Raw genomic sequence first — 24888 nt, 5'->3', positions numbered from 1 at the left:
TTCTGGCATCTGATAAAATTTAACTGAGAGAATATTATTCCCTTGCTCTGAGCCACTCTAGGTATAAGCATTGCAAAGCCTTTAAGGAAATTTAAGTTTGGTCACTGTACTCCAGTCCAGAAGTTCCTCCACCTTAGTCCACTCTTTCACAGTTACAGCTTCTAAAATTATAGTTTTTATAATCACGATTAACCCTGTTAACAATCAAACTTCACAGCTGAATCATATAATCGTATCAGCATCTTCCCCAGACCTACCAGGAAAAGAGGAAACTATTAAGTGGGTATCTCGCTTGTCCCCTTCATTTTGACTGCCAGCACTCTCATGAAAGCATGTAAGCCAGCCATTTCATGCCTTTATCTTCCCCTGTTGTAGATAGCAAATTTCTAAATTGCCCATTCTTATCAAACCAGTACTCTGAGGAGACAAGCATGTTCCTTTATCTGAAGAATCTTCTGTTCCTGTTGGAACTTTGAGTACATACATAAGCAAAATCCAGTCCAGAGCAACCCATCAAATTGCAGCAATCTATACCACCACGCAATGTCAAACATCTCTTTCTTCATTTGGTTGGGCTCTGTGGGCTAGGCCAGTGGGTACCACCAGTACACTCAGGACTCCATGCACTTCCCTGAATTTCTGACCAGCCAGGGCCTTCTCTCTTTCATCCCTTGCCCCAGTGGGCTGGGTCAATGGGTGCCAATGGAACATGTCTAAGCTCAGTCCATCTCTTCATTTCTGCACTTCCCCCACTTCCACTCACTGGGGGGACCCAGGTGGTCACCACAAGTGAGCATACCAGGCTGTGTACTCACTGACTCCCTTTAACTTCCAGTCCTAGAAGGGAGTTCTTCTGATGGCTACTGACTTTTCCTGCCTCAATACATCCAAATGCAAGCAAACCTTTGCTCAAAATTCATAAAGGAAAACTAATTTTTTTGCTGCATGTCCTTCCTTCAAATGCAAATTTCCTGCTCTCTCAGTAGTTCTGGGTGGGTCTGCATGTATTTTCAAATGCAAATTTCCTGACTGGAAAGATTTTGAGTGAGGCTTAAATTTTCCACCTAAGCCACCCATACTCTATACACAGGGCTACTGCATTCAAACCATCAGCTGGTGTTTCTTTCAGGCAAATTCTAGTTCCCCTTTTAGCATATCCAATCGAGTATTGGCTGAGGGCAGAGTTACATGCTCTCTGTAATCTATAATACCCAATATTCATTTCCATCATACATGTAGGTCTGTTTTTCCATGCTAGATAGGAGAAATATTCAATATCTATAGCACATTCAAACACACATAACCATTTTTTAAAACATTCCAGTTTCATGTTCTCTACCTGTGGCTCTCTTCCCATTCATATTCATATGGCTTTGGGTCTCTGGCTGGGTGGAACCAGTAGACCCTGATGCCCTATCCATCATCTTGTTTAATCAACTTGGCTTTTGCCTTATGCCGCTCCAGGTGTGGCTTTTCTCCCCTCAGCTGCAGCATAACATCTCTTACTTTCCCTTCGGCCATTACAGGTAACAACAACCAAAGTAACCATCTAAGAATCAGAATTTCCACTTCTCATTCTCCCCACCCCCCCTCCCCCACCCCACTTCGTTCTTTCTCTTACAAAGTCCAATGCTTCCATAAGTCTGGAGTCATTGCAATGAATCTCACTCCTGTCACCAACTGTAAAAACAATGTGGGGGTTCATCTGATCCTCTTGTGAAGTTAGACAAGGAAGTCGGATGATGCCTCCATGCCATTTTTACAGTCGGGCATTTTCTAAACTGTTATTTTCTGAAGTGATGGTATTTGGAGAGTGGGGTGGGGGCCAATAAGGAGCACTAAATATGGAGCTCTTGGCTATCTGCCTCTTCTCTCACTGGCCACAGCCCACAGTAATGCTCACCCTTGCCTCAGACGCAGAAATAATCTCCCTCATAAAGACAGGGGTCATTTCCTGTGTGGCATCAGCACCTGCTTAGCCAGAGGAGACTTTCTGATCCACTGCCTAGCCCACAGACCCCTCAGGAGTCCTAGTCCCCTACATTCATCCTCTCTTCCAAGCCCAGGCATCAGCTTCAGGGGTCAGGGCAATTCAAAACCACAAGCCTCTCTTCCTGGCTCATGCACAGGTTTCCCCTCAGGGCTAACAGGAAGCAGAAGTGGCTCTGTGGCCACAGGAGTCACCGGGGGGCTGCTCAGCATGATGGGCCTGGCTGCTGTGGCACTGCTGTTCTATTACTGGCTCCCGACAAAAGCAGGTGGGTGACTCCCCAGCCTCCCTTTGCTGGAGTCCGTGCCCATCCTGCCTCTATTCTCTTAGTCTAGTGCTGACCTTGTAACCACCCTCAGGCTCTCATCAACCTCTTCCCAGCCGCCTCACTCCCACAGCCCCCCACCTCCCCTTCTAAAAAAAACTAGGTCCCCCAAATTCCTCTTTACTAAATGCAAAATTTTCCAAACCACCCCCGTGGGTAGAAGATGTCTTGATGAGGTGAAGTTTATCCAACATCAGAAACTCCAGTATATCTCCCCATCTGCTGTATACAGCTCCCAAAGAATGTCAAGAAGAGGAGAAAGAATTTGAAAAAATTGGGGCAAAAATAGAAACCAAATAAATTAAAAAAAAAAAAAAAAACCCACTGCTGTCGAGTCGATTCCAACTCATAGCGACCCTATAGGACAGAGTAGAACTGCCCCATAGAGTTTCCAAGGAGCACCTGGCGGATCTGAACTGCTGACCTCTTGGTTAGCAGCTGTAGCACTTAACCACTATGCCACCAGGGTTTCCAGAAACCAAATAGGAGTTGGTAATTTTCTGAGTTTTTAAATGTATAGCATTTTCATAGTCGATCAAATGTATTTCCCTGCCTGCAGTTATTGGCCATTGTTCTTCACAAATTCCAGGTTAAAGGATTATGAATTGTTGATTCCCTTTTCACTTTATAATTATAACCCTCTGGAGACCAGGGTCAATAGTTTTTGCCCAATCTGCCACCTCCATTAGACGTTACAAAGAAGGATTCCAACCTTAGTGACCGGCAGTTTCTAAGTGAGCCTTTACAAGCTGTGCTTCTCGTAAAGGGCTTTCTCCTGGATTCAATGCCCCTCTGCTTTCCTTTACAGGAGAAAAATCCACCTCTGACCCTACCAGGTAAGGTGTGGCCTGTACCCCTACAACTGACTTTTCATGTGCAGTTAATAAAACGCCCACAGGGTAGAAATATGGAGTTGAGACCAGTTACTGCCAAGAGTCCAGTTTCTACTGTATGTCTCTGAGATGGGATGTGCTCACTTCATGTTGCCTCGTCCTTTGGGATATCTCAAGGCAGTTCCCGGGACCTTCTCACCCACTGCTTTAACTGTATAGACTTTCTTCCCATATCAAGTGTTAATTGCTTTTTATTTATTAACTCACATTCTAATTGCTTTGGTTGTCTGATGACCACTGAATCTGTCCATGTCCTAAGATGACCTTAGTTTAATCAGACTGCAAAGCTCTGGGCATAGCCCAACCTAACCAACACCTGTGGTGGCAACAGCAGAGAAAATGGAACCACGCAATTTGGCCTGCAGAGGGGAGGAGGTGGTGTCTGTAAAGAAGGGGCTGCCATCTTAGATCCCAAAGTCACACTTTAAGAACCACATCACAGTTCACAAACTGCCTTTGGCACTGTGGTAGCAGTGTAAAAACCATCCAGGATTCCTCTGAGCCCTTCTGATTACTAATTTCTCTGAGACCCTACTCTCTCTGAGAGTGTAGGCTTTTGAGCCAGGATCAAATCTTGGTTCTACCCTTTTGTGATTGTATGGTCTTGAACAAGTCTCTTCACCTCTTAGAATCTTCATTTTAGCATCTATAAAGTGGGGATAGTAATAGAACTAACTCCATAATATTGTTATAAACATTAGTGAAGTGCCTGGTACATACCAGGCCACCATAAAGTCTGGAAACACAGATAATATTATTCTATCATGATTTGTAATGTAATAGCCATAGGCTATTTGTTTTGTATGTTTCCATGCTTGGTAGCTATCCTGTGATAATGACTCACTAACTGTGAGGGAGTGATCATTCTGCCTACTTTGCCAGGCTTCCTGGAAACTATTGGCATTTCTGTATCTCACAGGACTCCTTCTACCTCGGACCTCCAAGAGCCCACCTACCACAATGTACCAACCTGGATAGAACTGCAGCCAGTGTACAGCAATGGTGAGAACTGAGAGCCTCCATTTGAGCAGGGGCCCCAAGGTTGGTCCAGGAGACAGGGTAGGGGGAGGAGATGAGGAAGGGGCCACATGGAGGCCTGGGGGGCTCTAGTCACTCCAGAGAACAAGCTGTCCTTGGGGAGCAGGAAGTAGCCCAGACAGGAGGCAAGAATCTTAGAGTCTTCTGAAACTTCAACTTCTTTTCAAGTAAATTTGAAAGGAGAAGACGTGATTTACTCAGAAGTCCGGAACAGCAGAGGAAAAAAGACCTATGCAGGTAAGAGCCAAGGAGGTCTCTGTTCTGGCCAAGTCTTGGCTTTGATACCCTATTGCTGTGGGTGTCTCAGTCTCCAACCCCTCAACGGGACTAGGCCAACCAGACACATAGCTGCCACTCACACTGGTCACTCAGGATTCTCAACTTGTACCCACCTGAGCTGCACGGTTTTAACCCAAGCCTGCAACACAGTCCAGCTTTCTCCGTTCTCCACAAATGGCCTCAGTATCACCTGAATAACAGAATCATCCCTGTGGGCAGTCACGTAACCTCTCAGAGCTTCAGTGTCCTCATCTGTAAAATGGGATAGTACTATCATGCCTTACCTACTTATACTAGTTTCCTAGTGCCGCTGTAACAAATTACCACAAACTTGGTGACTTAAACAATATAAATTTATTATCTTACAGCTCTGTAGATGAGAAGTCCAACACAGGTTTCACTGGGATAAAATTAAGGTGTCAGCTGTGCTGTGTGCCTTCGAGAAGCTCTAGGGGAAAATCTGCTTCCTTGCCTTTTTCAGCTTCTAGAGGCCACCAGCTTCCTTTGTTTTGTGGCTCCCTCCCACTATCTTCAAAGCCAGCAGTGTTTCACCCCCTCCTATCTTTCTTCCAGTCACATCTCCCCCTGGCCACAACCAGGAAAGATTCTCCAACATTAAGGATTCATATTATTTGGTTGGGCTCACCCAGATAATCCAGGATAATCTCCCTTAATCACATTTACAAAGTCCTCTTTTCCATCTAGGATGTGGACGTATTTGTTGTTGTTGTTGCTAGTTGCCATTGAGTCAATTCATGACAACCTTATGTATAACAGAACAAGATGTTGCCCGGCCCTGTGGCATCTTCATGATCATTGATATGTTTGAGTTCACTGCTGTAGCTTTTGTGTTAATGCATCTTACTGAGGGTTTCCTTCATTTTCTCTGACCCTCTGTTTTACCAAACGTGCTGCCTTTTTCTAGCAATTGGTCTTTTCCAATGACGTGTCCAAAGTAAGTGAGCCGAAGTCTCACCATCTTCACTTCTAAGGAGCATTCTGGTTGTATTTTTTCTAACACTAATTTGTTCCTTCTTCTGGTAGTCCATCAAGAAAACAAACTCATTGCCATCAAGTCTATTCTGACTCAGAGAGGCCCTATAGGACAGAGTAGAATTGCCCCATAGGGTTTCCAAAGACATAATCTTTAAGCAGCAGATTACCATATCTTTCTCCCTTAGAATGGCTGGGGGGTTCGAACCACTGACCTTTCAGTTAGCAGCTGAGCACTTAACCACTGTGCAACCAGGGTTTCAGTATATGCAATATTCTTCAACAACACCACAATCTGAATGTATCAATTCTTCTTCTGTCTTCTCTTTTCATTGTCCAGCTTTCACCTTCATATGAGGCATTTGAAAAGACCAAGACTTGGGTCCAGCATACCGTAGTTATCAAGGGGACATCTTTACTTTTTTAGAACTTTAAAGAGGTCTTTTGTAGTAGATTTGCCTAAAGCAATGTGTCATTTGATTTCTTGACTGCTCCTCCCACGGACATTGATTGTTGATCCTAGTAGAATGAAACTATTGACAACTTCAATGTTTTAGGTTCAGTTGTAAGGATTTTCGTTTTCTTCATGCACAAGTGTAGTCCATATAGAAGGCTGTAGTCTTTGACCGTCATCAGTAAGTGTTTCAAGTCATCTTTAAGGGGCCATTACTCTGCCCACACTATTTCATAGAATTAATATGAGGACCAAATGAGAAAATGGATCTGAAACTGCTGTTGTTATAACAGCAAGTGTTAAGCAATAGTGAGGATGAGCACATGCTGGCCTGGCTGTGTTATTGGTCTTCACTCATGGTAGGTGGTCTACAATGAGGGGTCCCCTGCTTGCCTTCCTCTCTCTTGAAGCAAGAAAAGGAAGCAAGTTTCTTTGGGGCAGACTCTTCTTTCTGACTTTGCTCTATAAAAAGTGCTGTAATTTTAGCCATTCTGTTTCCTTCTCTGGGTTTCCAGTTTCTCTTGTATAAAGTCAAGTGAACTATGCTTGTGCCCCATTTTTGGTTCTATGACCTACCTCTAACACACTAAGCAAAAGACCAAGCAAAAAGATACAATATTCTACAAACTTGTGACGAGATTGACTTCCTCATCAAGGATGGTCAACAACAATAATAATACCTAACAATGAGCATGCTCTATGTGTCAGGAACTGTGTGTTTTGCACATACCGGTTCATTCACACTCATCCTTCTGAGGTAAACACTGTTATTATCCCCATTTTATAGATGAAGAAACTGAGGCATAGAGAGCTTAAATGACTTGCCTGAAATCACATAGCTAGTAAATCACAGACCGTCTGTCTCCAGAGTCCAAGCTCTGAACCACTGCACTTCTCTACTTCTCAGTACAATTCCAGGTAGGCTTGATGCTTATTCCAAGTCAAAAGGAGAGAGCCCTGTATGGAGAATGCCACATTTCACCCCAGTTTTAAGATAGTAGAATAATAATCATTTCTAACATCTTGTGTTGAGCAGTTCCTCTGTGCCAGCTACAGTTCTAAGTGCTATAAATGTATATATTTGTAGCATGTGTGTGTGTATTTACAATTTATTTATTTGTAGCACTCAGAACCGTACTACATGATAACCCACTGGAAAAAAATCCATTGCCGTCAGGTCGATTCGAACTCATAGCCACCCTATAGGACAAAGTAGAACTAACTGCCCCATAGAGTTTCCAAGGAACAGCTGGTGAATTCAAGCTGTCGACCTTTTGGTTAGCAGCCATAGCTCTTAATCACTATGCTACCAGGGCTCTGATGGTTGTTAGAAATCATACACACACGCACACATAAAAGCCCTATACCCCTTTCAATAATTCTATAGGTAGATAATTTGAAACCCTTCATCTAGATGAGGAAACCAAGGCAGGGGACGTTGAGTGACTTGCCCAAGACCACACAGGTGGCAAGGTGGACCCAGGGTTCAGTCTGAGGTGGTCTGGATCTGCAGTCTGCTCTCTAAACCACCACACTGCTGCTGCTCCAAGCCACACTGCCTCTCTATAACACATAGTATGAATCTATAATCAAAGAACTAACAACAAAAAAAAAGGTAGATTTCTTTCTTTTGAAAGCCCCTAGACAGCTCAGAGTGGGAAACAGAGTAGAAAGTGACATTAAGAGGTTGGTCAGAGATGAGAGGCTGAGTATTTTAGGGAGACACAGCAGTTGCAGTGCAGGGAGAGGATCAAAAGGAATGACTGAACTAATTTCACACAAGTGAGGGAGGGCTCCAAGGACAGAGCTGTGACAAGACCAACAGCCACATGCAAGGGGAAGGGCTGTCTCTGAGTGAGCCTTTCACAGCCAAATGTTTCCCTTCTTTCCACAGTGCCCTCTGCACCAAGACTTCTTGAGGACCAGGTGAGTCTGATGACTTGCAGGCCCTCTCCCACATCCACCATCCTCTCGTCCTCACCCATGTCCTCTTTCCCCCTAGGACTCCTCTGTCATCTACTCCTTGGTGAAAGTGGTATCAACTCCGGGGTCCTCAGCTGCTCACAGATAGATCTACACATCTCCCCAGTTGCTGTCTCAACCTCTAACCCCCAACACCATCCTTGGGGAGGAAAGGCACTGAAGTGGGAAGATTTAAACTGCTCAGGGCTCCTTCCAGCAGCCTTGGTGTCAAGTTGCTCACACTCTCAGTCTGATCAGAACTCAGGGCCCCTCTGGACTCTCACCTATTTTCCAACTTACAGCCCTGCCTTAGCAGTCTTTTTGTCTAATGACACATTGCTGTCAACCCAGGGCCCCACCAGGTCTCCTGGCTTTCTTAGGCGACTTTGGCCACTATTCTCAGTCCTGCTTCCATACACATCCCAGCATTCCTCATGGGGAGGATGGCTCCTGAACTCCAACATGGATGTCCCGCTTTCAGCAGGTGGATTTCTCAACTGCCATCATCCCGGTGAGGTTACTGAGGTGCTCTGTCAAGTGGGGCATCACACGCCCACAGAGACACATACACTGGACTTGTTATGGGCCTCCCCACAGTTGGACTGTACTTCACACTCCCCCACCTGCTTGAAACTCTAAGGTTAGCACCTGACACCAGGTTATCATCTCTCCTGCCCATGTGCCTATATCTACCTGCCCAAGTAGGTGGCTGTCACACCCAGGTCCCAGATCCTGCCCATCATGCCAGAAGTAACAAAAAAAAGTCATAGCCAGGAGGACTAAGGATGTAGGTGGAAAACGTATTGGAATTTAGAAGTTGCTCAATCACGATTGATTGATTGAATGAAAGAATGAAGAGATGAATGAATGAATGAGGAAGACACTATGGGTAATTATAAGTCATTCTTAACCTAAAACTGGAATCCTATCCAGTGGGCTTCTGAGGAAATCCAGGAAGTACTCCCCTCTTCCCAGTGGAAGAAATAAACTAAGAGAAGGAGTTTGGGTTAGAAAGGCTCTGCTCGTTAACATGGAGGTCTTCTCAGACTTTAGTGTGTTTATGGATCACTTAGCATCTTATTAAAATGCAGATTCTGATTCAAGGGATCTGGGTGGATCCTGAGATTCTGCATTTCTAACAAGCTCTCAGGTGATACCGATGCTGCTGGTCCTCGGACTACACTGAGTAAAGAGGCCTTAGTAGGTTTAGAAGGTTTGGGGCAAAGAATTATTTTACCCAAAGAATTTGGTCTTTGTCCTAGCTTCCCGGGAGAGAACCCCTTGGAATCTTGGAATTTCCTGAGTTATTGGAGTGTTTTTATTTTTCATGGAGGACTCCAGACCACAAATCATAGCTAATGCTAATGAGATGGGCTCAGAAGACCCACACAGTCATCAGCCTGACCTTTGGGGAGGGAGAGGAGGCAAACTCCAGAGACAGTTCAATAATGTGGGCAGTGAGTCGATCAATCATGCCTACATACTGTCTCTTATTTATGCTGGTCCCGATTTGTTTCCTCTATAATAAATCTTAAGTATATAATCATAATACTTCCCTGAGTGCTTTAAATTGTTGTAAAGGATTATCAAACCTGAGAGCATAGTGGGAACCCCCAAATTTTTAACCAGCATGTCAGAAGTGCAGGTGTTCTGGGGACCCCCTGAGCTTTGGTTGGTGTCTGAAGTCTTGGGTAGACTTGGCAGTCTGGAAAAATGTTCCCTTTTGCCTATAAGATCTGACCTAGTTCCAGGTGGTTAGAGTCACAAGAAGAACAGTTAGTGAACTGAATAGACTCGATGATAACGGGTTTGGTTTGGGTTTTGGTTGATATATAGAGATACAAAGTAAAGTATTATAATGACACGTACAAAGACCTGGAGATAGAGAAGAACACTCGGCATTTCTCAAGCTGAAAGAACTGAAGGAAAAATTCAAGCCCTGAGTTGCAATATTTAAGGATTGTACCAGGAAAATATTAAAGGATGCAGGAAACATCAAAAGAAGATGGAAGGAATAAAAAAAGTCACTATATCAAAAAGAATTGGTTGATGTTCAAGCATTTCAAGAGGTAGCGTATGATCGGGAACTGATGGTACTGAAGGAAGAGATCCAAGCTGCACTGAAGACATTGGTGAAAACCAAGGCTCCAGGAATTGTCAAAATACCAACTGAGGTGTTTCTGCAAACAAATGTAGCACTGGAAGCGCTCACTAGTATATGCCCCAAAATTTGGAAGACAGCTTCCTGGCCAACCAACTGGAAAAGGTCCATATTTATGCCCGTTCCTAAGAAAGGTGATCCAACCGGATGCAGAAATTATTGGACAATATCATTAATATCACATGCAAGCAAAATTTTGCTGAAGATCATTCAAAAGCAGCTAAAGCAGTACATGGACAAGGAACTGCCAGAAATTCAAGCCAGATTCAGAAGAGGACATGGAACAAGGGATATTATTGCTAATGTCAGAAGCATCATGGCTGAAAGCAGAGAATACCAGAAAGATGTTTACCTGTGTTTCATTGACTATACAAAGGCACTTGACTTTATGGATCATAAATTATGGGCAGCATTGTGAAGAATGTGAATTCCACAGCACTTAATTGTGCTCATGAGGAACCTGTACTTAGGTCAAGAGGCAGTCATTCAAACAGAACAAGGGGATACTGCATGGTTTAAAGTCAGGAAACGTGTGTCAGGGTTGTATCTTTTCACCATACTTATTCAATCTGTATGTCGAGCAAATTATCCGAGAAGCTGGACTGTATAAAGAAGAATGGGGCATTAGGATTGGAGGAAGACTCATTAACAACCCGTGATTGTGATATGCATGTGACACAACCTTGATTGCTGAAAGTGAAGAATACTTGAAGCACTTACAGATGAAGATCAAAGACTACAGCCTTAGTATGGATTATACCTCAACATAAAGAAAACAAAAGTCCTCACAACTGGACCAGTAAGCAACATCATGATAGAGAAAAGATTGACGCTTTCAGGGATTTCATTTTACTTGGATACGCAATCAACGCCCATGGAAGAAGAAGTCAAGATATCAAAAGATGCATTGCACTGGGCAACTCGACTGCAAAAAATCTCTTTAAAGTGTTGAAAAGCAAAGATGTCACCCATACTGTTTTCAATCACATTATATGCATGAGAAAGTGGGCAATGAATAAGGAAGACCAAAGAAGAATTGATGCCTTTGAATTATGGTGTTGGCATAGAATATTGAATATACCATGGACTGCCAAAAGAACGAACAAATCTGACTTGGAAGAAGTACAACCAGAATGCTCCTTAGAAGCAAGGATAGCGAGACGAGATCACATCTCACATATTTTGGACATGTTATCAGAAGGGATCAGTCCCTGGAGAAGGACATCATATTACTAAGCACTTCATTTCACATTGCCACTCAAACTAGGATAAATTTGTGTGTCTACCACGACAACAAAACTACTAGGTATGCAGTGCTAAGACGTACAGATAGACTTGGCACAAGGTCTGATGGACCATAGATACCTCCTCTAAGTTGTGGGTGAGGTATGAAAAGTTATCTGAGGTTTGCATTACAGCTTTTGAGGACATGAGCCATTTGAAATGAGATGTTTCTAGTGGAGAACCAAGCATACAAATTGTGATGTGAGCATATTTGAATGAGTAAATTCCAACAAATTACTCATGAAGCTTCCAGCTGGAAAATGGTGTTAACCCATTAGAATCACAATTTCTTAAGAATTTGGTAACTTTCCTGGAAGGGCAAGAGTTCTGTGACAGACGTTGGTCTTCTCTTGATGAGACAGAGTTTATTGAAGATGGACTCTTACTGTTGTAGGGCCAACTACCAAGCAGACTCTAAAACCGATGTTGAAGGGAATCTGTTACCAGAAAAAAGAGACATTAAGAAGAAATACAGTGCCAATGACTGAAGATACACCATGGTGTGGCCTTGAGGAAGAGAAGTGACAAAGATTAGGAGAAAGTTTGCAATGTCCTGTGTTAGAAACCATGTTGTTGTTGTTGTTAGGTGCGGTCGAGTCAGTTCCAACTCATAGTGACCTTATGCACAACAGAACGATACACTGCCCAGTCCTGAGCCATCCTTATAATCATTGTTATGCTTGAGCTCATTGTTGCAGCCACTGTGTCAATCCACCTCGTTGAGGATCTTCCTCTTTTCCATTGACCCTGTACTCTGCCAAGCATGATGTCCTTCTCCACGACTGATTCCTCCTGACAACATGTCCAAAGTATGTAAGACACAGTCTCTGCAACCTCCTTGCTTCTAAGGAGCATTCTGGTTGTACTTCCTCTAAGACAGATTTGTTCGTTCTTTTAGCAGTCCATGGTATATCCAATATTCTTTGCCAATGCCACAATTCAAAGGCGTCAATTCTTCTTCGGTCTTCCTTATTCATTGTCCAGCTTTCACATGCATATGATCCGATTGAAAATACCATGGCTTGTGTCAGGCACACCTTAGTCTTCAAGGTGACATCTTTGCTCTTCAACACTTTAAAGAGGTCCTTTGCAGCAGATTTACCCAATGCAATGTGTCTTTTGATTTCTTGACTGCTACTTCCATGGCTGTTGATTGTGGATCCAAGTAAAATGAAATCCTCGACAACTTCAATCTTTCTCTGTTTATCATGAAGAGGTCTTGAAGCACTAATAATGAAGATCAAAGACCACAGCCTTCAGTATGGATTGCGCTTCAACATAAAGAAAACAAAAATCCTCACAACTGGACCAATGAGCAACATCATGCATTGAGATTAGAAAAATTTATTCAGTGAGGAACCAGAAGTGGCCAGGGGATGGCTGGCTAGAGCATGGTATTGTAGGAGAATGTATAATGAAGCCTTACTGAAGAGTCCTGGATTTCACCAGGTGGCCCTCCATATTACTGTTTTTGGTGAAGCTATTTGAGGAGAATGAAGAGATGGTGGCGGTATTTTTCAAGTAGATCAAAATGACTGGGTTGGAGTGGGAGATATCAGTTCAAGTTTAGGAATTGGGAAGTAATTTAGTTATGATGATCCCCTAAAGTTAGGTTTCTGAAAAGCAAGTGTCTGGGTGGAGGGCAAAACAGCTCACCAGTTGTAGTCACAGAGGAATCCTTAGACCAAATGTGTAAGTATTGTCATATAAACTGCCAACTAATTAATCTTTAATTAATCTTTAGGTATCTGGGGTCACCAGGTGGTGACCAGCAGAGAGTTGTCATATACACAACAGCACAACAGGTATTATGACCCAGCAAATGCTGGTATATGTAGTGTAGATTCAGATAAACCAAAGCATTACCCTGGGTTTTGGGAGGCAAAAAAATCCCCTCTTATTGTTTCAGTTAAGGCAAGAAAGGGGATCTTGCGGCAGACTGTGACCAGAGACAAACTCCACCCTGGGAGTCCAAAATTAAGGTCAAAAAATGAGAGTGGAATCAGAGTGGTGTGTAGTTCTAGACTTAGAGGTAAAAGAATTTTGTATATAAACTGTTTCGTTCCTCTTGTAAGAGGAAAAGACCCAGGGGAGAGAGGCTGATGCAGGCAGGATGTCCACCGAATGATGCTCTCCTCCAGTGAGCAGGACTGTGTCACCAGGCTCTGAAGAGGGAGGTCATGGCAGCAGATCACCTTTACTCCATATGCTGCCAAATCTGATCAAACCACACGTGCACATTTCCAGGCTAAAATCCCCTAGGGTGGAGGTTTGCCGGGCTGGGTTGGGCGGATGAAGGCAGATTTAATGAGCTTATGCCCCAAGGAGAGGGCCAAGACATAAGGACTGTAAAGTTTCAGTACCATAAAAATTGACCTAGAGGAGAGTTCTTTTCGAGGACCACACAGGTGCTATAAGTAAATATGGTGATTTGTCTTCCCCACCCTTTTGGGAGAGAATCTCTAGGAAGCTTCAGATATTTTTTTGAGAAGATGTATTGAGATGGAGAATACCTTATTCCCCCAGATTCTGAAGAGGCTGAAGGAGAGCGACTGGCCTGGCTGGGAAATTTTCAAGAGACCAGCAATTGGAGTGAAGAGACTGGACTCCCCTATGAGGGCCCTAAGCATGGTGGGAAGAGTAACTTGAAGGGGAAAGTAGGGTTTGACAGGAAACAGTCAGTGAGGGAGTGTCAACCCGATGGCAGAGGCTACACAATGTAATTCCTCCTGTGACAACCCCCAGATGTTCAGTGAAATTACTAAGCTGGTGAGATGATTAGCTCAACTGGATAATTTAATGAAACCCAAATAGGGCATATCTGAAACAACAGGAGGGCTTTAGTAATGGAGAAGGTACAGGGAGGGGACTAAGAGAATGTAGGGTTCAAAGATTGCCAAACACAGTAGGTGGATTTGACCATCCTAGGCTATGAAAGTGAGGTTCAGACCAGATCTAATGAGAAATTAATGTCTGAGTTACATAAACATGAACATTCCAAGAAATGCTAGACCAGATGATCACTTCATTGAGAATGTTCAGTGATAGGGGTGCCATTAGTCAGTGGTGCAATGGGGGTGGCAGTCAGGGTGAGGCAGAAATTCAAATGGTCCCTCCCTACTCAGGCTCTATGAGTCTGTAATACAATGAATTAGTCAAGCCTCGACAGGGATTGATCTGATGTTCTTCCTCTTCTCAACTATCACCACTTCACCACCCCCACCCTGCCAGCAGAGCAAACTGAACAGAGCCCATCATTATGAGCCATATATATGGGGGTGAAATCAATGACTTCCCAGAACATTTAAAACAAGCACTTCTCTGTCTCTGTCCTCAACTGGCCCTCATGAATCTGATTAGTAAGGTCTTCCTTGGCCTTTTCCAACTGCTTTGTAACTGAATCTCTCCAGAGGAAAACAATTCTTCCTCAGATTCTATGTTACAGGACCTATCTGTATCTGCTCAAGAAACGGCTCATGCACCCTCCAATCCTGAACTTTCCTTATAAGTGAAATCTTTTCTTGGGACACTTGGGATGAGGGGCAGGGCACACAGAGGAAAAACAAGCCCATAATTTGTTTAGGTCACTCAATCACTAGCTGCCAAACACAAATTCTACTGACACAGATGGTTCTTGCAATATTTCTTTAAAGTACAGGAAGGATGTAAACAACCTAAACGTCCCCATCATCCAATTTCCTGAGGTTTTCTAGATCCAATTCCAGTCCCCGTACATGGGGATCCTTACACTGACCCCTTTTTCTCCTAAAGAAGCTTGACCTGGACCCCACTTCAGCACATTCCCCACTCCCCTCAATGTGCGGGAGAACCAACTTGTAATGCAAATATTTTTAAATTTCTGGAAGTTTAAACACATGAAGTAAACTAGCTTCAGTAATCATAATTCGTATATAAAACCCCAATTATATCAACAAAAACTGGGAAGTGGTAGAGAGAGAGAAGAAAAATGCTCAGTTCTGATCTAACGGGGAAGTAAACAGATGTCCTTCTATTTATAACAAAAGAAACAAACCCATTGCCCTCAAGTCAATTCTGACTCCTAGTGACCCTATAGGACAGAATAGGACTGCCCCATAGGGTTTCCCAGGCTGTAAATCTTTACGGAAGCAGAATGCCACCTCTTTCTCCCAAGGAGCAAGTGTTGGCTTCAAACAGCTGACCTTTTGGTTGGCAGCCCAGCACTTTAATACCTGAGTGACACACACACCACCAGTTGTTGTGCAGCCGATTTCAACTCCTCGTGACCCAATAAGACAGAGTAGAACTGCCCCACAGGGTTTCCAAGGAGCAGCTGACAAATTCTATTCATTCCGTTGTTAGAATAACAGTAACTCCAAGCTCTTTCTTTTTTAATTTAAAGGAAACCACTAATAAAATTGATAACAGGATATTTATCTTCAAAATTATTAGGAGACAGAGAAAGCAAAGTCCATACTAGTGGTCTGTAGGCCACTTTTTATGGCAGGAGTGTGCAAAATAAGGTAAAAGATTTTAAGCAGGCAACACTACCATATGTATATTTATTAATTTGTAAATTGCATGTTTTAAATTGTAAATTGTACATTTTAAACCACGCACCCAATAACAAAATCTTTAGAAGGTTGAGATAAAGATTAAATGAACAATATTCTAATATCTTGCAGTTCATGCCAGGTTCCTACACCATTAGCTAATACGTCGAGGCTCAATAAGCTTTTAGGCTCAGGGGTCTTGTGATGGATGTTATGTGACAACTTAGCTAGGTTGTGATTCTCAGTGGTTTGGCAGACACTATGTAATCGCTTTCCACTTTGGGATCTGATGTGAGCAGCCAATCAGTTGAAAGTAAGGTTTCTTGGGGGTAGGGCCTGCTTCCGGTATATAAATGGATGTTCTGGCAAAGTTCCCTCTCTCTTGGCCCTGTGCTATTCTCATTGCCTGACCTCTGGTTCTTGGTACATAAACCTGCAGAAGTCTTGGCCTGCCTCCTGACCTGCAGATCTTGGGTTCATCAGCCCCTGCAACCATATGAGCCAGTAGAGGTCTTCAGCCTGTCGCCTGACCCATGTATTTGTGTCTTGCCAACCCCCACAATTGTCTGAGCCATTTCCTTACAATTGTATGAGCCATTTCCTTGAAGTAAGTTTCTCTCACTCTGTCTATATATATACACACACTATACGCTTATATACTATTTATATGGTTTTGCTCATCCAGAGAACCCAGACCAGGTCAGAGTGGCAGGGAAAATCTGAATATTAAAAATCAGGAAAGGTTTCTTTCTTCCTTACTATAAATATATCAATATCTATTCTTCTATTTTCTTCTTGTACCACAATGAATCATCACACATTAACCCACTTTGTGACTACTACTTTATACAGAACGTATACAATGGATGCTGCTTGGTATGAACTGGGCCCCAGTTCTGTGTCCTGGCCCCCGGCCCTGTCCACAAAACCCCATTATGACTAAAAGAGAGACTGAGCTCTGCCCTTAGACTCACGGGGCCTTGATTTTGATTCTGCCACATACCGGTCATCAAATCTTGGGCAAATTGTATATACCCTGGGACATACACCTCTCTAAGGCTCAGTTTTCTCTCCCATAAAATGGATATAATAACACCTAACTTGCAGTGTAAATTGGGAGATTAAATAGCGCACATTCTTACCAGTGTCTGACATACGGACACAGATTTCTTTTTTATGCAGGTAATCTGTTACTTTTCTATCTTGATGATTTAGATGCTGTAAAATAAATTTGAAAAAGATACTGTTCCTTGTTTCACCTTTGACAGTTCGATCTTAATACAACAGTTAAAAACAATAAACGTCTTCCTCTGGGAACCAGTAGGGGATGGTATTAACACAGGAACATGTGCTTTCCCACACTCCCCCTCCCCACCTGTTACACAATCCTGAATGTTGTCAACACCTCAGAAAAGGTAGTTCCCACTTACAAATCAATAAGAGAAATGCTAGCACTATTGTTTATAAATTACAAAGAGTAAGAACGATGATCACCTCACAGATAATCAAACAAATGCAAATTAGAAAAACCAGAGAACATATGTTGCCTATCAAATTAACATTTTTTTCAAAATGTGAATACTTGGTATTGGCCGTGTGGCAGTGTAACAGGCACACTCGTGTATTAAAGGCAGTTTTAAAAATGAGTAAAAATCTTCTTGGTAGTCCATTTGATGTGTCAAAAACATTTATATGCTTTATATTTCTGGGATTCAATCCTAAGGAAAGACTTCATCATGCAGAGGAAGCTTACACACAAAGACGTTCATTTCAGTCTAGTTAGAGCAATGAAAAAATTGAAACTCAGTAAGAGAGTAAATTAAAGATGGGCAAGTTACAACCTTACAGTAGTGACAATAACTGCCATAGGTAAGCAATATTGTCTGGTGACTGAGGAAGTTCTCTTGAGCTGAGAGGATGAAAAAGACTTGCTTAGAAAGAGACAGGAATAAACACATGTTGAGCAACTCCCACATCAACACTAGGAATGTTACATACATCACCTCGTTTCGGCTTCACACACCGTATGTTATGTGCGGGGTTGGGAAGGATAGTGAGGTGGGAAACACAAAGACAATTGAAGACCCTACTGAGCACTAAAGCACTGTGACAAACGTTCCAAACTCACTTTATAGGTAACTCCTGCTAAGGAGATATACCCCTCTTGTTTTGCATTTGAGAAAACCAAAGCCCAGAGAGGCCATTTAACTTGCTTGCAATGGCAAAGCTAATAAGTATCACAACCAGGAGTCCAATGGACTTCAAGCTCCAGACTACAGAGAGGTGGAGACTCAGGCTGTGAAGCCGGGTCTTTCTAAAGTCTGGATTGCACTCGCCCTCCTCATCTTCCCCCCCCCCCTTCATACTCCTACACTTAGACCTCTGATCCTATTAATCAAGGGGTGGATTAGCCTTCCCAAATGTTCCTCTCCTATTTAAAAGAAATTAGTCTTTTCTGCTAACTTCTGTCCCTCACTTTTTGTTTCAGTCTGTAGGGAAATTTTCCGTTTACTGTTCTCAATAAAAAAACAGCTTCTCCTTTTGTCTTTCCTTTCCTCTTTCTATTGAAAACAATACTATGATTTCACGACATGGGTCACTGAGTCTGTGGGGTCAGTGATCAGTTCAGGGAGTTCCACTGGTTCATCTTCAGATACTGGTTCCTTCTAGGCTGTCTCCTGGGTGCTCCCAGTGCACATCTACTGTTCCATATTTTAGCATTTGTCATGGTCTTAGGCTGGGTTCTCCAGAGAAGCAAATCCAGTAAAATGTATAAATGTATGTACAGAGAGATTTATATCAAGGAAGTGACTCACACAGTTGCAGAGGCTGGAAAGTCCCAAGTACATGGGTCAGACTGGAGGTTTCTCCTGGCTCACAGGCTGCATAGACAGATGAATTCTAAGATCAGCAGGCAAGATGGCAGGTAAGCTGCTAACTTAAGTTCCAAGAACCAGAGGTCAGATGAATAGGAGCCAGCTGCAGGATCCAGAGTGAGCAAAAACCCATGAGACTTGCCAGAAAGTTCACCTATATTGGATGCAGGCCACACCCCCAAGGAAATTCCCTTTCAATTGATTGGCTGCTCACAGCAGATCCCATCACAGAGATGATTCCATTATATGAAATCTCATCAAGGTGATCACATCATTACACTACTGTCAAACTACATCATAATTGCCAAACCACCAAGAATCAGGGCCCAGACAAGCTGACACATAACCTTAATGAGCACAGTCTTCATTCTAAAAGAGTCACTTAGGAGGTTGGGCCAAGATGGCAGAGTAGTCGGATGCTTCCAGTGGTCCCTCTTACAGCAAAGACCTGAAAAAACAAGTGAATCAATGATATATGACAGTCTAGGAGCCCTGAATATCAAAGGCAAAGTTGAAGAATTAGAATGAGTGGCAGGGGTAAGGAGAGATGGTTCAGAAGCAGCAAGGGGTTTGCCAGACCTGACCTAGCAGGAACTGACACCCCACAGGCTGGATCCACTGGTGCAAGAGCAGTGAGGAAAGCAGTGGAGTTCGGGATGCGTTTTACGCATCAGGAGAGGCCGAGCAGTGGAGAGTTTACTCCCACCTCCAGAATCAGTGAAAAGTGACGCTCCATCGGCAAAAGATAAGTACTTGTGTCTAATCTATTGCAAGGACCAAAAAACATCCCTTTGGAAAAAAAATCTCTCCCATTTGACTGACCTCTCCCCACTCTGCACCAGCTCACGAGCCAGCTCCAGTGGAAGTAGGACCGTTGCCTTGGAGAAGGAACAAATTAACAAGCCGGGGGGAAAACAATCTGCCACTCCCCTAAGCTGGGAACTCAGGGCAGAAACAGCTCCTTTGCCTAGGCACAGGCATAAGTGGTTCACAGATTTTGAATGCCCTTCACCCCTGCATAGACCTGTGTGTGCCCATTTCAACAGTGTAGGCCCTCAGTAGCACAGTACAACAGGGTACGTACCTGAAGACTAACTTCAACTGTTTTGGCTCTATGGTCTAGAGAAAGGTTTGTGACATTTGATGCTGCTCTGTCTATTAAGCAGGGTCCTCACCTACCAACAGCAGCAGCCTGAGGACTAGTGGCTTCACCCACACCACCTAGCCACCCTCGATAGGTGTCCAAGGATAAGTGATGCCTCCAAGTCTGTACAGCCAACAGCACTGGGTACCCATAGTCCGGCTGCAAAACACACGCACCTAGGTTCTCTAGGGAACAGGGACACACTTTCCTCACAGACAGTCAGGGGTGGTTGTCAGTCTCCTGCCTTGCTCAGTGTGTAACTCCCTGCTGCAACCAGATACCTGTGCCTACACCAATCATCTCTGCTCACCTAAGATTGTAGGTGAGGCCTGCACCACACACTTGATGGCCAAATACTTGGACACCTAAGCAGAATCCGTACAAGAAAAGTAAATGGACTCCTGGGCTCATATACCTAGTAGCAGCTCCAACTACCTGGTGACAGGACATTAGAGCTTCAAAGGTGCCAATAATCAAACTAGCTCTCTTGAGCAGCCTATTTGGGCATATCAAAACAAGAAGCTAGGACACAGTAAGCAAACGTAAAATAAATAAATACAATAACTTATTGAAGGCTGGGAGACAACAGTCAGTATCAAATCACATAAAAAGGCAAACCATGATGGCTTCAGTAAGCTCCCAAAACAAGGAATCAAGAAATCTTCCAGATGAAGAAAATTTCCTGAAACTACCAGAGGTAGAGTACAAAAGATTAATATACAGAATTCTTCAAGGAAGAGTACAATTTCAGGAAGGAGATCAGGCAAAATGCAGAACAAGCCAAAGAATGCACAGATATAGCATTAGAGGAACTTAAGAAGATTAGAGAAAAGCATAATGACAAATTTAATAGGCTCCAAAGATCCATAGAGAACAAACAGAAATTCAGAAGATTAACAATAAAATTTCAGAATTACACAATTCAATAGAAAGTCAGAGGAGCAGAATTGAGGAGACAGAAGACAGAATTAGTGAGATTGAAGATAAAGCACTTGATACCAAGATGTTTGAGGAAAAATCAGATAAAATAATTAAAAAAAAAAAATAAAGAAACCCTAAGAATTATGTGGAACTCTATCAAGAGAAATAACCTATGAGTGATTGGGGTTCCAGAACAGGGGGAGGATAACAGAAAATACAGAGAGAATTGTTGAAGATTCACTGGCAGAAAACTTCCCTGATATCACGAAAGATGAGAAGATATCCATCCAAGATGTTCATCGAAACCCACACAAGGTAGATCCCAAAAGAAAGTCACCAAGACATATTATCATCAAACTTGCCAAAACCAAAGCTAAAGAGAGAATTTTAAGAGTGGCCAGGGATAAACAAAAACTCACCTGCAAAGGAGAGTCAATAAGACTAAGCTCGGAGTACTCAACAGAAGCCATGCAGGCAAGAAGGCAATGGGATGACATATATAAAGCCTTGATGGAAAAAAATTGTTAGCCAAGAATTATATATCCAGCAAAACTAGCTCTCACATATGATGGCAAAATTAGGACATTACCAAACAGAAGTTTAGGGAATTTGCAAAAACTAGACCAAAATTACAAGAAATACTAAAGGGATTCCTCCAATTAGAAAGTCAACAACATCAGACAATAACCCAAAAGTAGAACACAGGACAGAGCAACCAGATATCAACCCAGATAGGGAAATCACAAAAATAAATCAAAGCTAAAAGGCTCAAAACAGGGAAACAGAGACATCATTATGTAAAGCATGACATTAAAACAAAAAAGAGGCACTAAAAAATATAGCCATAGATCTTTCATATGGAGAGGAAGTCAAGGCGATATAAAGAAATAAAAGTTTGATCTTGATTCCAACCACAAAGGAGACTAACAATCTTACGCATCAAAATAAAATACAAGGAAAACATACTCAGCAAATACAAAATCAACAACAATGAAAAAGAGGAAAAGGAAATAAAGAAAAACAACTCAGCACAGAAAATAAATGGAACAAAGAAAAAAAAACTGTCAACAAATCAAACAAACAAAAAAGACAGGAAAATGACAGCACTAAACTAATACCTATGAATAATTAATGCTGAACGTAAATGGACTAAATGCACCAATAAAGAGACAGAGAGTGGCACAGTGGATAAAAAAAAAAAAAACCTCCAGATGCTGCCTACAAAAGACACATTTTAGACTTAAAGACACAAACAAACTAAAACTCAAAGGATGGACAAAATATATCAAGGAAACAACAATCAAAAAAGAACAGGAGTGGCAATATTAATTTCTGACAAAATAGACTTTAAAGTAAAATCTACCACAAAGGATAAGGAAGGACACTATATAATGATTAAAAGGTCAATAAAACAGGAGGACATAACCATAATAAATATTTATGCATCCAAAGACAGGGCTCCAAAATACATTTAAAAAACTCTAACAGCTTTGAAAAGAGAAATAGACAGCTCCACAATAATAGTAGGAGACTTCGACATACCACTCTCAGTGAAGGACAGAACATCCAGAAAGAAGCTCAATAAAGACACAGAAAATCTAAACGCCACGATCAACCAACTTGACCTCGAAAACATATACAGAACACTCCACCCAACAGCAGCTAAGTATACTTTCTTTTCCAGCACAGATGGAACATTCTCTAGAATAGACCACATATGAGGCTATAAAGCAAGCCTTAACAGATTTCAAAACATCGAAATGTTACAAAGTATCTTTTCTGACCATAAAGCCATAAAAGTAGAAATCATTAACAGAAAAAGCAAGGAAAAAAAAATCAGACCCATTAAAACTGAACAGCACCTTGCTCAAAAATTACTGGAGTATAGAAGAAATTAAGGGCAGAATAAAGAAATTCATAGAATAAAATGAGAATGAAAACACATCCTACCAGAACCTTTGGAACACAGCAAAAGCACTGCTCAGAGGTCAATTTATAGCAATAAATGCACACATCCAAAAAGAAGAAAGGGCCAAAATCAAAGAATTAACCCTAGAACTCAAACAAATAGAAAGAGAACAGCAAAAGAAACGCTCAAGCACCAGAAGAAAGCAAATAAAAATTAGAGCAGAATTAAATGAAATCTGGAATAGAAAAACAATTGAAAGAGTTAATAAGACCAAAAGCTAGTTCTTTGAAAAGATCAGTAAAATCAATAAACCACTGGCAAAGCTGACAAAAGAAAAACAGGAGAGAAAGTAAATAACCTGAATAGGAAATGAGATGGGTGGTATCACAACAGATGCAACTGAAATTTAAATAATAGCAGAATTCTAAGAAAAATTGTACTCTAAGAAATTTGAACACCTAGAGGAAATGGACAAATTTCTGGAAACACACTACCTACCAAAACTAACACAAACAGAGGTAGAACAACTAAATAAACCTATAACAAAAGAAGTGATCGAAAAGGTAATTAAAAATCTTCCAAACAAACAAACAGAAAAAAGCCCTGGCCCTGACACTTTCACTGGAGAATTCTACCAAACTTTCAGATAAGAGTTAACACCACTACTACTAAAGGTATTTCAGAGCATAGAAAAGGGCGGAATACTCCCACAATCATTCTATGAAGCCAGCATAACACTGATACCAAAACCAGTTAAAGACACCACAAAAAAAAAGAAAATTACAGACCAATATCCCTCACGAACCTAGATGCAAAAATCCTCAACAAAATTCTAGCCAATAGAATTCAACAGCATATCAAACAAATAATTCGCCATGACCAAGTGGGATTCATGCCAGGTATGCAGGGATGGTTCAACGTTAGAAAAAATATAATTCAGCACATAAATAAAGCAAAAGAATCACATAATCCTATCAATTGATGCAGAAAAGGCATTTGACAAAGTCCAACACCCATTCACAATAAAAACTCTCAGCAAAATAAGAATAGAAGGGAAATTCCTCAACATAATGAAGAGCATTTGTATGAAGCCAACAGCCAATATCATCCTAAATGGAGAGAGTCTGAAAGCATCCCCCTTGAGAACAGGAACCAGACAAAGATGCCCTTTACCACCACTCTTATTCAACATTGTGTTGGAGATCCTAGCCAGAACAACTAGGCTAGAAAAAGAAATACAAGGCATCCAAATTGGTAAGGAAGAAGTAAAAGTGTCTCTACTTGCAGATGATATGATCTTATACACAGAAAACCCCCAAAGAATCCACAAGAAAACTACTAGAACTGATAGAAGATTTCAGCAACGTATCAGGATACAAGATAAACATACAAAAATCAGTTGGATGCCTCTACACCAACAAAGAGAACATTGGAGAAGAAATCACCAATTCAATACCATTTACAATAGGACCCAAGAAGATAAAATACTCAGGAATAAATCTAACCAGAGACATAAAAGACCTATACAAAGAAAGCTACAAGACACTACTGCAAGAAACCAAAAGAGGCCTACATAAGTGGAAAAACATACATTGGTCATGGATAGGAAGACTCCACATTATGAAATGTCTATTCTACTCAAAGCGATCTATAGATACAGTGTGATCCCAATCCAAATTCCAATGGCATTTTTTCATGAGATGGAGAAACAAATCACCAACTTCATATGGAAAGGGAGAGGCCCCAGATAAGTAAAGCATTACTGAAAAAGAAGAACAAATGCCAAGGGTGGCATTAATCCAAAAACACAAAATAATAAGCATTGGAGGGGTTGTGGGAAGACTGGAACACTTATACACTGCTGATGCGAATGTAAAATGGTACACCCACTTTGGAAATCGATTTGGCACTTCCTTAAAAAGCTAGAAGTAGAACTACCATACGATCCAGCAATCTCAGTCCCTGGAATATATCCTAAAGAAATTAGAGCCTTCACTGGAATAGACATATGTACACCCATGTTCACTGCAGCACTGTTTACAGTAGCAAAAAGATGAATGGGTAGACAAATTATGGTATATCCGCACAATGCAATACTATGCAACAATAAACAACATCAATGAATCT

At 41.9% G+C, this 24888-nt stretch overlaps 1 protein-coding gene across 1 annotated transcript in view; it reads left to right on the top strand.

The window, feature by feature from the left end:
• FCRL5 (Fc receptor like 5) overlaps nucleotides 1-17857 on the top strand; it is a 43738-nt gene extending 25881 nt beyond the window's left edge. Inside the window, 6 exon segments of the mRNA XM_064283017.1 lie at nucleotides 2130-2258; nucleotides 3124-3151; nucleotides 4128-4210; nucleotides 4415-4483; nucleotides 7867-7898; nucleotides 7975-17857. Of these exon segments, the coding sequence (XP_064139087.1) occupies nucleotides 2130-2258; nucleotides 3124-3151; nucleotides 4128-4210; nucleotides 4415-4483; nucleotides 7867-7898; nucleotides 7975-8043 (410 nt within the window). The 3' untranslated portion in view covers nucleotides 8044-17857.
• The last annotated feature ends 7031 nt before the right edge of the window (nucleotides 17858-24888 follow it).

Source organism: Loxodonta africana, chromosome 3, assembly GCF_030014295.1.
Source record: "Loxodonta africana isolate mLoxAfr1 chromosome 3, mLoxAfr1.hap2, whole genome shotgun sequence".
NCBI lineage: Eukaryota > Metazoa > Chordata > Mammalia > Proboscidea > Elephantidae > Loxodonta > Loxodonta africana.
Note: the sequence above shows the minus strand (reverse complement) of the source record. Positions and strands in the feature narration are given on the sequence as shown.